Source organism: Choristoneura fumiferana, chromosome 3 (assembly GCF_025370935.1).
Source record: "Choristoneura fumiferana chromosome 3, NRCan_CFum_1, whole genome shotgun sequence".
NCBI classification, from domain to species: Eukaryota; Metazoa; Arthropoda; class Insecta; order Lepidoptera; family Tortricidae; genus Choristoneura; species Choristoneura fumiferana.
Window position 1 is genome coordinate 18245902 of NC_133474.1, and position 14979 is coordinate 18260880.

At 38.8% G+C, this 14979-nt stretch overlaps 1 protein-coding gene across 1 annotated transcript; it reads right to left on the bottom strand.

Annotated features, from left to right (window-relative positions):
* Window positions 1–1543: 1543 nt before the first annotated feature.
* Window positions 1544–14673, bottom strand: Su(H) (recombining binding protein suppressor of hairless). Its single transcript, XM_074086056.1, has 4 exons — window positions 13803–14673; window positions 9722–9966; window positions 6402–6627; window positions 1544–3451 (listed from the first exon to the last, which is right to left on the bottom strand). The coding sequence occupies exons 1-4, from the start codon at window positions 14658–14660 to the stop codon at window positions 3275–3277; spliced, it is 1506 nt and encodes a 501-aa protein (XP_073942157.1). The 5' UTR covers window positions 14661–14673; the 3' UTR covers window positions 1544–3274.
* Window positions 14674–14979: the final 306 nt, after the last annotated feature.

The following is a 14979-nucleotide window of genomic DNA, read 5'->3' on the forward strand; positions in this document are numbered from 1 at the left end:
TGACACTGTGGGAGTGAGGTTTTTGTGCGATTTTCTTTTGTTCAGTTGCTCGATTATGTCCACGCATCTCTCTTATGACGTCGCTCTCCGTCACTGATTGCATGGCAGAATACTCAGAACGATTCAAGCTTTAGCGCTGTAGTGATTGCTTTTAAATAATACTTACAATCAATAGGCGGATCCACGGGGCTTGCCACACGCAAGGGCATTTCAGTTAAGAGTTATTTTTAATGAACTGTGTCGAATACCTTGAAAGTACCTACCTACTCCACGTAAAGAACTAATTTTTACGTCACCAAAAGGCGAACTATCTATAATTTTATAATATTTCTCTGACTTAAGGCTTTCTTTATCTAGTCTACAATTGTACAGTCAACTACACAGATATCGATACGGCAAATGATAAAAAAATACGTACGTACTTAGACGAATTTACTAACTTAACATTAAGGTTGTGGATACATAATATTTTTGTAAGTTTAGCCGAATTGATATATTTCTAGTTGACTATACAGTTTATGACAATGGCGGGCCACAGTCATAGCCACATTCCCAATGCCAATCAAACCTTTTGTAAACATTAACTGTAACTAATCAATAATTAAATCCGTGATGGTACTAAACAAACAATCTGAACAAGCCGTCATAAATTTAAGTCTTTTCATAGTCTTTAAAAGCGACAGTAAACCTGATCAACTTGCCAACTATTATTTTTCTTCTAAGAATTTCTTTGTCCTCATTCCAATATTGTTTTAAAACTTCCTTGTACTGTGTGTTGTGTTGATGCACCACCTGTTGTAAACTAGTCCTTCCTTCTTTCTGTAAAAAAGGTTGCCTGGAAGAGATCGCTCTTAAGCGATAAGGCCGCCTATTGCTCACCTTGTAATTTTAATAATTTGTTGTCTGTATCGCTTACTATGTCTGGTGTACAATAAAGAGTCTTTGTATTGTATTGTATTGTATTAAGTAGATAACCTGAACTAAACCATCTGGTCGTGTTAAATATAAAAAAAAACAGTTGAGTTATTGGTATCCAGCGACACTAACTGTTATTTGGTTGTAGCACGGCATCAGTGCTCAATATCAGTGTAATTTTGCATGATTTCTAATTGCTTCACTGTAACCGCGGGCGGCGGGTAATAGGAAAATTACCCTATCACCTTCAAGGCCTTTAGGCGCTTAACGAACCCCGGAAAATGGCGTGTTCCTCATAAATATTAGTCTATTTGTTACTCTGAATCTCAGCCACGAACAATGGCGAATGGATAAACTTATGATAATTATCTGAGGTCAACCCCGGCGGAGCGGAACGGTATGTGGGGGAAGACGCTTATTATCATGTGAAGAGTTTTTTGAAGACGTTCCCACAGACACCGCACTGATTCCTCCGATTCATAATTACGGCTGACCTCAGCGCTTTAATTAGATTAGACAATCGGAATTAATTCACTGCTTCTGCGCGAACTCGTGGGAGAGTTAAAAAATAACTGTACACTCGCTCGCTGCGGGGGCTGCCGACGGAATATACAATAAAAAGAGATAATTATTTAAATTCAGTTTTATTAAAAATATTCATATTTCAAATTCACCGCTCCGTCCAATACCTTCGATTCATAAAGGTTATTTATATTATACACGAGCAGTTTAAAAACGATTTTTCAAATATATAATTACCAAATGTAAAACGATAAAAACTCACGAGTAAACAGTTTTTAAAAGACATTTCTCGATTCTAATCGACATAATTACGGCGCATTATTAATTCATACCAAATCTAATACTAACGTATTCGTAATACTGCAACTTGGCCAATTCCATTAAATTGTTTTGATACTCAAATGTTGTGCTACAAAAATATTGTTATTTTTTGTACTTCAATATTACACTTTCCATATGGAATGTTTGAAATCACACTTTTGCTTAATAATACACATCCAATCAAAAATTTCAGAACCACAAGTGTCTTACAAAATTAAATGTGATTTAAAATAAATATAATTTAAATTTTGTATTTAATAAAACAATACGAAAACTGTACTATGTACTAAAGCTAGCTTATCTATCTATGTATTTGTTCTTTAAAGTCTCGGTTATTATACACACGTGGCGCCTGTACCTTTTTTGTAATTACTCTGTACCAACTCGAGCAATTAGGCAATTGTGCAAATAATTTCAGATAGATTACAACATAATTAGTACCTAAAATTATAAGTCTTAGAACATTGCTTTAGAACAGCATGAAATGGTGGCTGCATTTCAGTTCCTTGCGAAGTAATTGAAAATGCTGTAGACCAGAACACCTGATACCCAAACATATTAATCAATGAATTTACAATAATCACGACCCAAAACATATTTTAATCTAAGTGTAAGAGGATCAATTTAATACTTACAGATTGTGCAAAATTACATTAAGTATTCACAAAATATTAATACCTAACTGGTCTTATTTGGCTTCGCATTTATATTTCTTTGTACAGAGCTCGTCTCCTGCGACCCCGACCAAGCTAGTAGAGGTCAACTGATCTCCAGTAAGAAGCGCATACTTGCAATCTCGGTTAACGTAATACTAATCAAAATCATAATAAAATACAAACTCAATGACTTGTCATGGATTTATAGCTATTTGGCCCCGACGAAACAAATCTAAGAGCAAAGAGATCTCCTTCCACGTTTCGATACATTTCGAACATTCCTATTTTACGTTGGCATAATATTAAATGCCAGTATAGGAACTAGCTTCCTGATGCAAAAGCAACTATTTTATTGTTTTAAAATAAACTTGGAACTACGTAGTGTCACTATTTTCTTACGTGATTTGAAAAACGTTTTAACTGTGTTAACTACAAGTGTTTTTTGTCGCCAATTGGTGGCGATTGGTGTACTTAATTCGCGGTCCCACGCGATCTCGGTCCGAGCACGATGCCGCCGATACACTGCAGCGACTGGATCGCATGCGAGGGCTGAAACCCCTGTTCGCGACCGAGATACGAGTATACACATTAAAAACTAGCACGTTCTAGTGTCACAGATGTTATTACTCCTTATGATAGCATTTTGGTGTAATAATCTCGTAAATAAACATAATTATATTATCATTAGGCACACTGTCGTCACTCGGAACGTCACGTGTTCCGCACTCCGGTGTCAATAAAGCTGTGTAGGCACTATCGCTAACTAGGGCCACTCACCGAGCGAGTTTCGCGGTTGGCATGGTTCGTTTCTTTGGTGTGTGACACCTGTGTGGGTGCAGGCGGGGGCCTGCGGGCGGCGGCTACTGCAGCGCGTGGTGCGGGTGCGCGTCGTGCGGCCAGGCCGTGGCCGCCGCCTCGGGCCGCATCACGTCGTCCACGGGCGTGCACGGGGGCCGCGGGCCCGGCTCCGGCGTGTACGTGAACGTGAGACCCGTCGCGTAGATGATGCCGTCGTTGCGCACCAGAGACACCGGCACCTGAAGCGGGAGGGACACATGTTACACTATTATGATTCCAACGGAAGACCAGCGTCGGCTGCAAGGCCGACATCATTCTGAGTTGGGACAATTTGTCTGATATTAAATGATATTGTAACGGATAACGTCTAACGTCTCAAGGCAGTTTCATGTTCACAATTTGTCTGATTCCGTTTTTCTTTATTTTTTAAACCTTAAATGTCACGAATATTTTGTTTCTTTTTCTTATACCAAATGACGGCGTAATAAGTGACCCGCGGAACAAATCTCAGTTCAGGATAGTTTTCGGCCGAGCCACCTATATCCACACATGTATACTCGTTCATACTTACCGATCATGATATGCGTATCCAATGCTTTTCCTCGTATCTTAATATCTTAAGGTAGATTCACACTTGTATCGTAAGCAAAAAGATACACGATCATGGAGCACGATACTAGTAAGTGAACGCATCGTAAGATATTAAAATACTATGGTTCGCAAAATATCATTTACGGTGTACATAATATCGTATGTTTAGCGGTCAAACTAACGATCATGAAACGATTCGATGCTACGCGACAGCAGGGCTACTGCGAAACTCGAAACTCGAAGTTCGTGTCCTGCGGTCCCTCTGACACTTATACTATTTTAATACGAGAGCGAGAGGGACGGTACGATACGATACAATGATACAAATATGGCAAAATTGTAAATAGTATAGATCTGCTCTAAAAAGTTTTATTTGATCATCTACAATGTATGCTTCATTATGTATTAAGTCTATCTACTGAAAATCTAATTTAATATCATAGCCTATCATCATCCTAAGTAAATACCTACAGTCGAGTTCATAAAATTGTGAGCATAAATTTTATCAAAAATACCTGAATACGCTTCTACGCCGTTAACAATAGAGTCGTGTTCACATATTTTTGATCAAAATTTAGCTCTCATGTTTATGAACTCGACTGTGCCTACGTTCAATTGCTGTTGCTGCAAATTTTAAAAATGCACGCTTTTTAGCAAACTTCGACCAGTTAGCATTCACGTTTTAAATAAAAACCATTTAAGTAAATAAATCTTCATCGTTATATCACGGAAAAATTATAAAAAAATACAATACCTGATTAATCATTACCGACTTATTTAAACGAATGTTATCGGCATTTGCCTTTAGCTTCAACTTATTCAGTCTGCGAGCGCGCCGATCCGTCGACGGCGATTATGATCGAGCGTCACGCGTGGGAATTGGATCCCGTGACGTCGTAATAGATCGCTGGTAAACAGAGTAACTGCCGCGGGAACCAACGAAGGGCTGTGTATCGTACAGATATTTAACGTCGGTTTCGGTTCTAATCGAGATCGGGACTCCTACGCTTGACTAGTAAGGTTTAAAAGAATTGCAGGGAAATAAAAATGTCCTGCTATAGAATGCTAGAGTTACCTGTATACATGCTAGGGTAGGGGAACCTACGCGTAAACTGTTTTTTTTTATCGTCTACCAACACTATAGTGTACATTTCTTTCAACTTTCAACAATATTGTTTGATTGGGAAAACAATTTCTAAATTCAAGAATCCGTTTGTGAAATTTTAAGCTCTAAAGCGCAAATTGTCGTTTGTACCAACTAATAACTGAAACCAATTTGCAAATAAACAAAACGACTCTACGTATATGTAGATAGCTAAAAAACAACAATTATGCAGCGAGTGATGGATGAGACACTTGTAATAAAAGGGTAAAAAGCATTAATAATAAATATACAATGGATAAGATCGCGTATAAATTATAAACAAAGGAATTCGTTTTCTTGTGACCAAGGTGCTAACAAACAGCTCTAAACGTGGGCTTAAATACCAGTCAGAGACAATCTTCTGGAAGAAAATCTTACGACTGTTTTTTGCAGTCTAGTGTGCATCTTGAATTATGAGCATCTACTAAAGATATTGAAGCGAGAGAAAAGTTATTAGAGATCGCTGCTACAGCAGAATATAAGGAACCGTAAGGGTCTGCCAGTCTACTGGCATTAAACATGTGTTTACTTGTTTGCTGCTTTAACAAATCAAATCAATTAACGTTCTTAAACACAAAATATTTAAAATTAGTAAAAAAATATATAAAAAAGGCATTGCCTGTGGCACACAGAATAACCGCATAAACCAATCAGCAGCTTTAACAGTCTATCTCTGACCAATTACGAACGCAAAGTTTATAAAATCTTGAGCAAGAAGCGCAGAAGGTACCTGAGAAATAAAACAAACTAAAACTGAAACATTCATAGGAGATCAAGTCTTGAATTTTTGAGTTACCGATACTCTTATACTACCGATTTTTTATGCTAAACGATTCTGTTTCCTAAAGCGATCAAAACCATCTCGAAGCTGAAGTAACGTTTAAGGTTTACGTTAAGTTTAAGTAGAGTTTAAGGTACATATTACATCAATTACGAACGAGAGTCTATTAGAAGCCCGAAGTCGAAGACTGAGGGCTTTAATGAATCGATGTTCGTAATTCTAGTACCGCCCGTACGACATACAATTTTTTTCATCACATTTGCGAGTAAAATTTTATATTTCTAAAAGAAAAAAAAATATATATTCCAAATATTGGCGATACCTTGGGCTGCGCTCTCGGCAGCGCTGCCCTCCCCCTCCCGCAGCATGCGCTGCAACGTGCATGTGCATGTGGTACTGCAGCAGCGCGCGCAGCAGCATTAGTACGCACATTGACTCATTTACCGACCTTGGGCTTCATGACAAGAAATTTGTATGCGCAATGACTCATTTACCGACGACGGGTTTCATGACAAGCACATTAAGGTCGAGGGTTTTATTTGGGGGATTGCAACCAAGGTAGCCTGCATGTTACGACACTGTTTACGAGCAAGTGTGATGAAAAGTACTTTAAGTTCCGTCACCATTGTACGATTCGATTAGTAAACGCTGAAAAAAAGGTCTTAGAGCTTACCTGCGTAGGTTGCCGCACCCACAGCCACTGGCCGCGGAACTGCGATATGTCGGGCACCACGCACAGCATGGACTCAGCGCAGCGGTACATGGTCTCGGCCTCCACGTCGCCGAACCACACCTGCAGCGAGGGCGTGAAGTTGTCGCCGGCGAGCTCCAGCATGGCGACGTCGCCGCCGCCGTTCAGGTTGAGCGAGTGTACGAGCGGCACTGGCGTCACTGGCGACCTGCCGGACATTGCTAGGTAAGCTCTTCGCCTTCTTCGGGTTATCTTAGATGTTAGTTCATAATGCTCTTAACCCTTTGTGAGGCAGTGAAGATTTAGCGACCACATGCATTGATTTGGAAATTCTACCTTATTCTTTCAGTAATAAGTTACAATATTCATTGTAATTGTTGAAAATACTACTAGCTTTAAAAACATCCTTTGCTAGGTATGTATTCGATAGCTGCTTTTGATTCTGTGATAGTATGTTCCAATAAATGGGGCCTTATAAAGGGTTAATTACACTTTTACACAGGTCATTAGACCTTGTCTTGTCATTTTAGCTTAGACAAGCTCTAACACAGTAACAGTAAAGTTTCAGCTACGTAAGGGCCGCCATATAGGTACACTCGGAATTTCGATTCGAAATTCTGTTTCCGAATTCCGTAAATTCATCAGCGGAGGAAACTTCGGACAGAAAACTACTGTTTGTATGTGGTAGGTAGGTACATAGTTTTGTATGGATTTACTGCGTTCGGAATTCCGTTTCTTAATTAAGGGGCTGTTTCACCATACATTGATTAGTCTTAACTGACGGTTAAATGCCGTCTCTATTTGTTTTGTTCGAATAGACGGAGACGGCATCACATTTAACCGTCAGTTAACACTAATCAATGGATGGTGAAACAGCCCCTTAGATTCCAAATTCTGATTCGGAATTTCGTAAATTCGTCACACACATACGTTTATTTCAATTCTGTACGCACAGGCCAGCCGCCAGTCAGTCAAGACGCTTTTTCTCAGGAGCGCGAGGAGGTATCAAGCTCAAGTCTGTAATCCCCCTAAAGTTGTGAATAAATCATATTTTCTAAGTCAACGCAATCATAAGTTACCGTCGTTAAAAAAGTTGTTCTCATACAAGTTGCCGGGAAATCAAAATCTACAGGGTATTTACAGTTGCTCCAGTAACTTTTAATTTGGTACGAATGAGGCTTTTATCTTATAGCACAACCAAACAGAAAAGCCTGAAAAATCTTAAACCTTTATGCTTGTCTAATCATTATAAAACGACCCCATATACTGTAGTTCAGTAGCAGGACTCTGCTAACATTAGATTTTTATAGAATCGTGAGCCCTCGCGTTCTTTATAAAGGACCAATTAACACAAAGAATAACAGCCGAATGTACTTTATAAAGTACAAATTGTTCATTGAACAATGAATTTTAAGTATATTGAAATAATATCCAAAATAACAAAGCGGGTGTAGCACCACGCCTAGGTCTACGTCTGTTAAAAAATTTAGGACTCAGGAGGAAATATACAAATTAGTGGAACCCTCGTTGTAAGTCTGACTCGCACTTGGGCAGTTTTTTTTTCGACACCACATGAAATATAGGCCAGTGATAACAGCCAAACCACAAAAATTGCCGATGGGAACTTGTTATCTTATTTTGTGTGTGTTTTATAGCAGTTTTAAATCTTAACAGTTTTGTGATAGTATGTATGTAAAGCAGCGTTTCTTAACCTCGGGTCGCGACACAAATTAGGGTCGCGGGTGGTTTTGAAATGCGCCGCGGAAGTTCTATAATTAAAGCATGTGCTGAAACTTTTTTTTTCAATATTTTATAATATAATGACGACAGTTTTAGCGGTATTTTTAGGTCGCGGGGTCTTAATCGTATTTATGTTTTGGGTCGCGAGACAAAAAAAGTGAAGAACCGCTGATGTACCTAGGTAAGGGTTGAACAGAAGCGACTTAACATTTTTTGCATTAGCTCTAATATACACGTTGATCTAATAACGTCGTTAGAAATGCGTTCAATCAAAGTGTGTACTCGTACATCCCGCTCGGCTGTACCTGTACTGTACAGGCCTATATCACATAAGTTACAAGTGCTTTAATAATACTACATAATTGTCACGTTTTTGTATAAGAAACTTAACAATATCTAGAATTGTAGCACTTGTAACTTTTGTGATATAGGTAGGGGGCAGGTTCCCGAATTTTTTATCTTCTAAAATTTTGTTTAACACTGAATCCTTCTAAATATTGCTATGATATAATTTAACGGTGAAAAGTTTGATATCTCAGCAGTGTAAATACGATACAGAGCGTGGGAGCAGAGCGATGTTTTCGTAATTAGGCATGGGAAAGATCGGGACGCATGTGGCGGTGACAATGCGGCGTGGGACCCGCGGGCGGCTGCGGCCGTTTTGGACGTCTTATGATGGCTACTTCAGTAGCGCGGATTAAACATTTTTGATAGGCAACACGTAGAGTGCAAGCGCGGGACGGATACATTATGGGCGGTCTCAGATTAGCGTTTTATTCGAGCAAATAAGCTCGTTTTTGGAAGCGCGTGTACGCGCGTACAGGTGCGGTTTAGTTTTCTTCGAGCGTTGAACGCGCAGGAATGAGCGCGTATAGTTGTATTTTTTTTTCTTTAATTGTATAATATAGTTTTTAAGTATTTTATTTGTAATTATATTTTTATGAAAAAATGACTTTCTGCCAAGTTTCTTGCGGCGCATTCTTCTTGGCAATGATGGTCTTTCCGAAAGCGCTGGTAGTTTAAAAAAATGACGTGTAAAAGTGCCCATTGCGGCCTATTTACTGAATAAATCATTTGAATTTCGAATTTTTTGAATTTGCGTACAGTTATCTACAGAGATATGTGACCATACTGCGGTACACAGGTCTACAGCTGACTGTACATGCGCGTTCTGTGTAATATAGCGCGCGTCTAAGCGTGCATGCTAAAAACGACCGTATTGTATGGGGCAGAAAAACAAAAAGACATTAGTCTGAACTGAAACCACCCTACTGCAACAGATAGGGTCTCGTACATCCATCAACGCGGAATCGGCTTCAGCGCAGCCCATAAGTCTTTATTTATATCGATAACCTAACCTCACTAACTCTAAGTTGACCCCCGACATTGTCATTTAAAAATTCAAAAGAGAAAAGTTCAGTACAGTCAAGTTCCTTTTCGACATCATCAAAGCCACAAACAATGCCACAGACAGACATTGGTGTCAAACTTATAACACCCCTCTTTATGTGTCGGGAGTTAAAGATGTGTAAACGACAATTTCCTAAAAGCTTATAGCTTACCTCACAGGCCCCATGCCCTCATAGAACTGGTATTCCGCCTTGTCCGTAGATATGATGGTCCAGCAGGCCCCGTCGTTGATCATCTCCTTGTTGGGCTCCTTGGGGCATGGCGTGGCTTGGAACTGGATTATACGCTCCTGCGACAGGCACAGATACATGCGCTCTGTGTCCTTCATGTAGAACGCGCATTTGTGCAGCTGGGACACTGGGTCGTCGGCCTCCAGGAGGGCCATTTGTTTGTCCACCTAAGACAGAGAGAGGTTTGTAGGTGAAACATTTAAGGTAATCTACTAATATTATAAATGCAGAAGTTTGTAAATCTGTTTGTTTATTACTTCATCACGTCTAAACCGCTAAACCGATTTAGATGAAATTCGGTACACAGGTCCCGGAGGACATTATTTTATGATAGTTTTTATCCCGGAAAATTGCATAGTTCCCGCGGGATAGCGATAAACGAATTATACGCGGACGGAGTCGCGGGTAACAGGCTAGTAAATTAAACATACATTACAAGTTCAATAAAAGTTTTGCAGGTGGTAGGACCTTGTGCAAGGTCCGCCCGGATTGCTACCACCATCTTGCTCGCTAATCCTGCCGTGAAGCAGCAGTGCTTGCACTGTTGTGTTTCGGCGTGGAGAGTAATACAGCCGGTGAAATAACTGGCACTTGAGGTATTCCATCTTAGGCCTAAAATAAGGTTCCCCGCGCTACCTATCTACCTCACCCCCTATGGCGTGCATGGACAGTACAGTCGGCGTCAAAAATAGGTGATTACTTATTTAAAAGCACACTATCTTTTATGTCGTATGTCGTCGTTTATGTAGGTGCGTGGCTGTAAAATGACAAGTACAGTATGACCTGCTAGGATTTTTTTATACTGACTATACTGAGTTACTTGGACTATATGCAAACATGTGTGATGTTGTTTGTTACTATGTTGTAGAGTTGCCATTCATTTGGGTTTCCCTGGATTTGTCCTAGATTAGAGGGCGCCCAGGGAGCGTCTAATCACCCAAAAAATTTAAAATCCTTGTGTCACTAAATCTACTGATTAGAGAAATTGCTTTTGAGGTTCGTTAGTTTTTCAGAATCAGAATGAACTGAATTACGTGCCTTCTGTTCATCTTAACCTTTAAACAAGCAATATCTTAATATAATATGATTCTTCTGTATACATGTGTGTTTGTCATCAAACTCCTCCTAAACAGCTGGCTGGACGGCTTAAAAGTACAAGTGGATGACAACATCTGCCGGGTCAGCTAGTTCTTGTATATTTATTTCTTAATTTCAGGGCTCTCGGGAATGGCTCTAACAATTTCAATAAAATTTGTTATCCCCCAGAATTTGGGGACAAACAATCGAACTATACTTGGCTTGGATAGGTATTTAAATAAATGTAAACAAACTTCAGCCGCCAGATTTAGTACATTCAACGATTTTAAACATTTTACTTATCTATAATTGTAATACAAACTAGAATAGTGTATTTCAATACAGAAACGTAAATATTTAAATAGTTTAGTGGGGGGATTTCAATATTTAAGACACCATTGACATTGTTTTGTTTACATTTAGTTAAATACCTATCCAAACCAAGTACAGCTTGGTCTTATCTCTGGGATAACGCATGTTTTCGAGTTCTTACTCATCCTCTTACTTGTCCAGCTACTCAGTATTGAGGCTGTTTGTCATTCATTTATTTTAAATTTGACTAATGTTAATATACAGAATTAAATTAAAATATGTTAAAATTCATTACTATCTCATTAATCATCATCATCATCACCAATTAAACTTTTTTTATAGAGCTTCTTTAAGTAAGGATTCTTTATACGAAAATGTTTGTTGTTGCAAATTAGAAGAAGAAATTGTTTGCTGTATCAGACGTAAAAAGGATCATTGCATTATAAAATTATATTGCAATTTATACTTGTATGATTAGATTAGATTAGATTAGATTTATTTATTACCTTTTGAAAATACATTATAAGCACATGTCAGTTAATTACAAGAAATTCACAAAAGGATCGTCAATGTATACAAAATAAATAAATCTTATTAAGTATAATAAATAGTCAGCGAGAATAAAAAATAAATAAATTTAAAATGTCAAATTAGAATTAAATTCAATAATAATAATTAAAAGCAAAACAAGAATATTCTTAAATCTAAGTCAAATTTATGCAATAGGAACCAAACGAACAATCAAATAATTAAAATGTCAAAATACAATAAAATTAATATGAAATTAAAATTCAGTTCACAAAACTGTGAAAAATGATATCAAAACAAAAACAAGAGTACAAAACAAGGTAAGTACATAAAAACAAAAATGAAATGCATATATTATGATGTCAACATAAAATCTCACTGTATTCTTTTAAAGAGTACAATGACTTGTCTAAAAGAAGTTTTTTTAGTGTGCGTCCAAATGTCTCATCCGAACATTCATTTTTTTTATAAAATATGTTATAACAACAAAACGTTTTTGTTCTAACCAGTGATCGGAACTCTGGGAGCAAAACTTTAACAAAACTTGTAAAGCTGACATTAAGGAGAATTTACAACCAAGAAAAATAAGAATATTCAATTTAACTCTATATCGAAATCTCAGATTTTCTATAGTTTATTAATATTTTCATGTCTGTAAGCACTGTTTCATGCCCACTTGGCAAGTTTTTAAAGTTTTGCTCCCAGAGTTCCGATCACTGGTTATAACTAAAACTTTTTTAAATATAACTTTGCCTATAATAAAGATAGAAATAAAAAGCCTGTAGTGGTCAGATCAATTTAGTGTTTTTATTGTTTAAAAAGTTAGTGCTTGATATTTGAGCCTGAGCATAAAAATGATAAAATATGGCACAAAGATTATAGACAAATCAAATGTACTTGGGACTGAAATTGGTTACCTATATTTCCATGAATCATACGAGTTTTGCAAAATCATATCATAGTAGGGAGAGGGTGGGTAGGTAGGCATATTATTGTCATAATCATTGAAGGATCTTACAAGAGTAAAAAGACAGACCAAGTTATTTTTTTTATACATGGATATGTATCAGCTTCAAGATTTTTTAGTAAGTAAGGTACTCCACTTCTAATTGTCTTTACTTGCAATAATTGTAAAACCCAAATTAATAAAAATTTCCAAAAATGTTTACCAATTAGTTTGTTGAGATAGTTATTATTTATTTTCATATTCCGTATCAATTATCACTATGTACAACTTTGTCTATTTAACTTGCTATTTTTTTTACTGAAATGGGGCTAGCAAATTACAGGAGATAGATTCACATGCAACAATGCCCGTCTCATGCTCTGTCTCTCCGTCTGTGGCCATGTTCAGGGAGAGGTTAAAGAAATTATGGCTAGACGCTGACACCGAGACGAGACTGTGTTTCACTTTTGTAATTGTTTGTAATATTTTCTTTTCGTTTTATGTTGGATTTAATGTAAATAATTTTGTATTTATTTTCTCTTTTGAGTATTTCTGTTTTTTCTCTTTACCGCACGTAATTTTGACTGTCTGCTTATCTTCTATATAACATAATGTCTTCTCTTAACTACGTTAGCTGGAAGAGATCCTTTTTTAGGGATAAGCTCGCCTTTGTTCTCCTCTGCATATTTGTATTTTTATTTTTATGTGCAATAAAGAGTTTACATACATACATACATACAATGCAAGCACAATGCACAAGATTGAATGGCAGAGATCCCTTTAGAGATAAGTCCGCCTTTGTACTTAACACTAATTTATTTTGTAATCTTTGTTTTTCCTTTTTGTACAATGAATAGTATAAACAAACAAACAAACATTGCAAATATGTAAGTTATAAATTAGCAGGAGTTTACTAATATCTTTCCTCTCTGGTTTTACTGTGGCCGCTAGATCTACTTAATTGTGTCAACTCTTATATACCAAATTACAATATCCAAATATCTTGGAAGTGAGTAGGTAGGTCATTCTTGATATTAAGTTTAGTATATCTTTTTGTCATTTGGTCCAAAAAAAATCTGTTAGGTACTTTGTCTTCTAGTAAAAATAAAAAAATAAAATCAAGTCCAGGGGAAGTCTCACCTTTCTTATTATTAGCCTTGGTAGGGCCATGCCAGTGACGGAACACACAAGTTTCACTGTGGACCCGTAGTGGACATAACCATCACGCACCGCAAACTCCTCTGATTCACTCTCATTGTCATCCAGCAAGTGGATGGTGAAGGCACCCCACTGGGTTGACGATGCATGGAAGTTCCCATTCTCAACATGCAGGTATCGCGTGGACACAGTCTGCGATCTCAATCTATTAAACAGAGCAACCTTCGTCCCACTAGCAATACACAAATCTGCATTCTTCAAGGACTGTTTCTTCTTAGACGGCTTTGAAATAACCTTTATTCTCTTACTATTAAAAATCCCAATATCATGACCATTTCCATAAAACATTTTAACTGACAACATAAAGTGCTTTCTCTTGTCAGAATCTGATATGTACAGAGTTTTGGCAGCACAGTATTGCTTGCCGTTGTTGAGATCAAGCTGCTGCATGTCCTGGTCAGAGTTGCCGATGCCGATGAACGCGCAAAGCTGCGCCGCCTGCTCCGTCTCGCCCTCGCGCAGCATGCGCTCGCGCCGCAGCCGCCAGCCATCCCCGAACAGGTATATACAGGGGGGTGGGCAGAAGAAGCGTTTCTCGTTACCGTACGACTTCTGCGCGACCTTAGCGTGCAGGATAACGACGACCATGTCGGCGCGGTCCCGCAGGTAGCGCTCCATGGCCTCGCGCGTGAGGCGGCGCTCCTCGGGCCGGTAGGCGCCGGCGCCGGGCCCGGCCGCGCTGGCGTACCGCGGGAACAGTGCGCCATGCTGCGGCGGCGGGGACGCGCCGCCTGCGCCCGCCGCGCCCGCTGCGCCGACCGCGCCGAACTGGTGCGGCATCCTCGCCACGGCGCCACCTCACCGCCTGACCGACTTCATCAGCGGTTGGTCGTACAGTCGTATGCTCATGATCTCGTGTGACGACTCTAGCCGGACCTCCCGCCCGCCGGCGTCATGAACATCATCGAGTAAACAATCCTTTGAGACTGAGTGGCGTCCCTCCTTATCACTTCGGACTGTTTGCGAACGACTTCAACTCTCCCCTCCGATATGCGAGTGGACACGCTCTTAATACGACGCGGATCGATACACTTTTTATTATTCACGACACTAAAAATTAATAATGATGGGAACTGCAACACATTTCTTTCAAAAACAC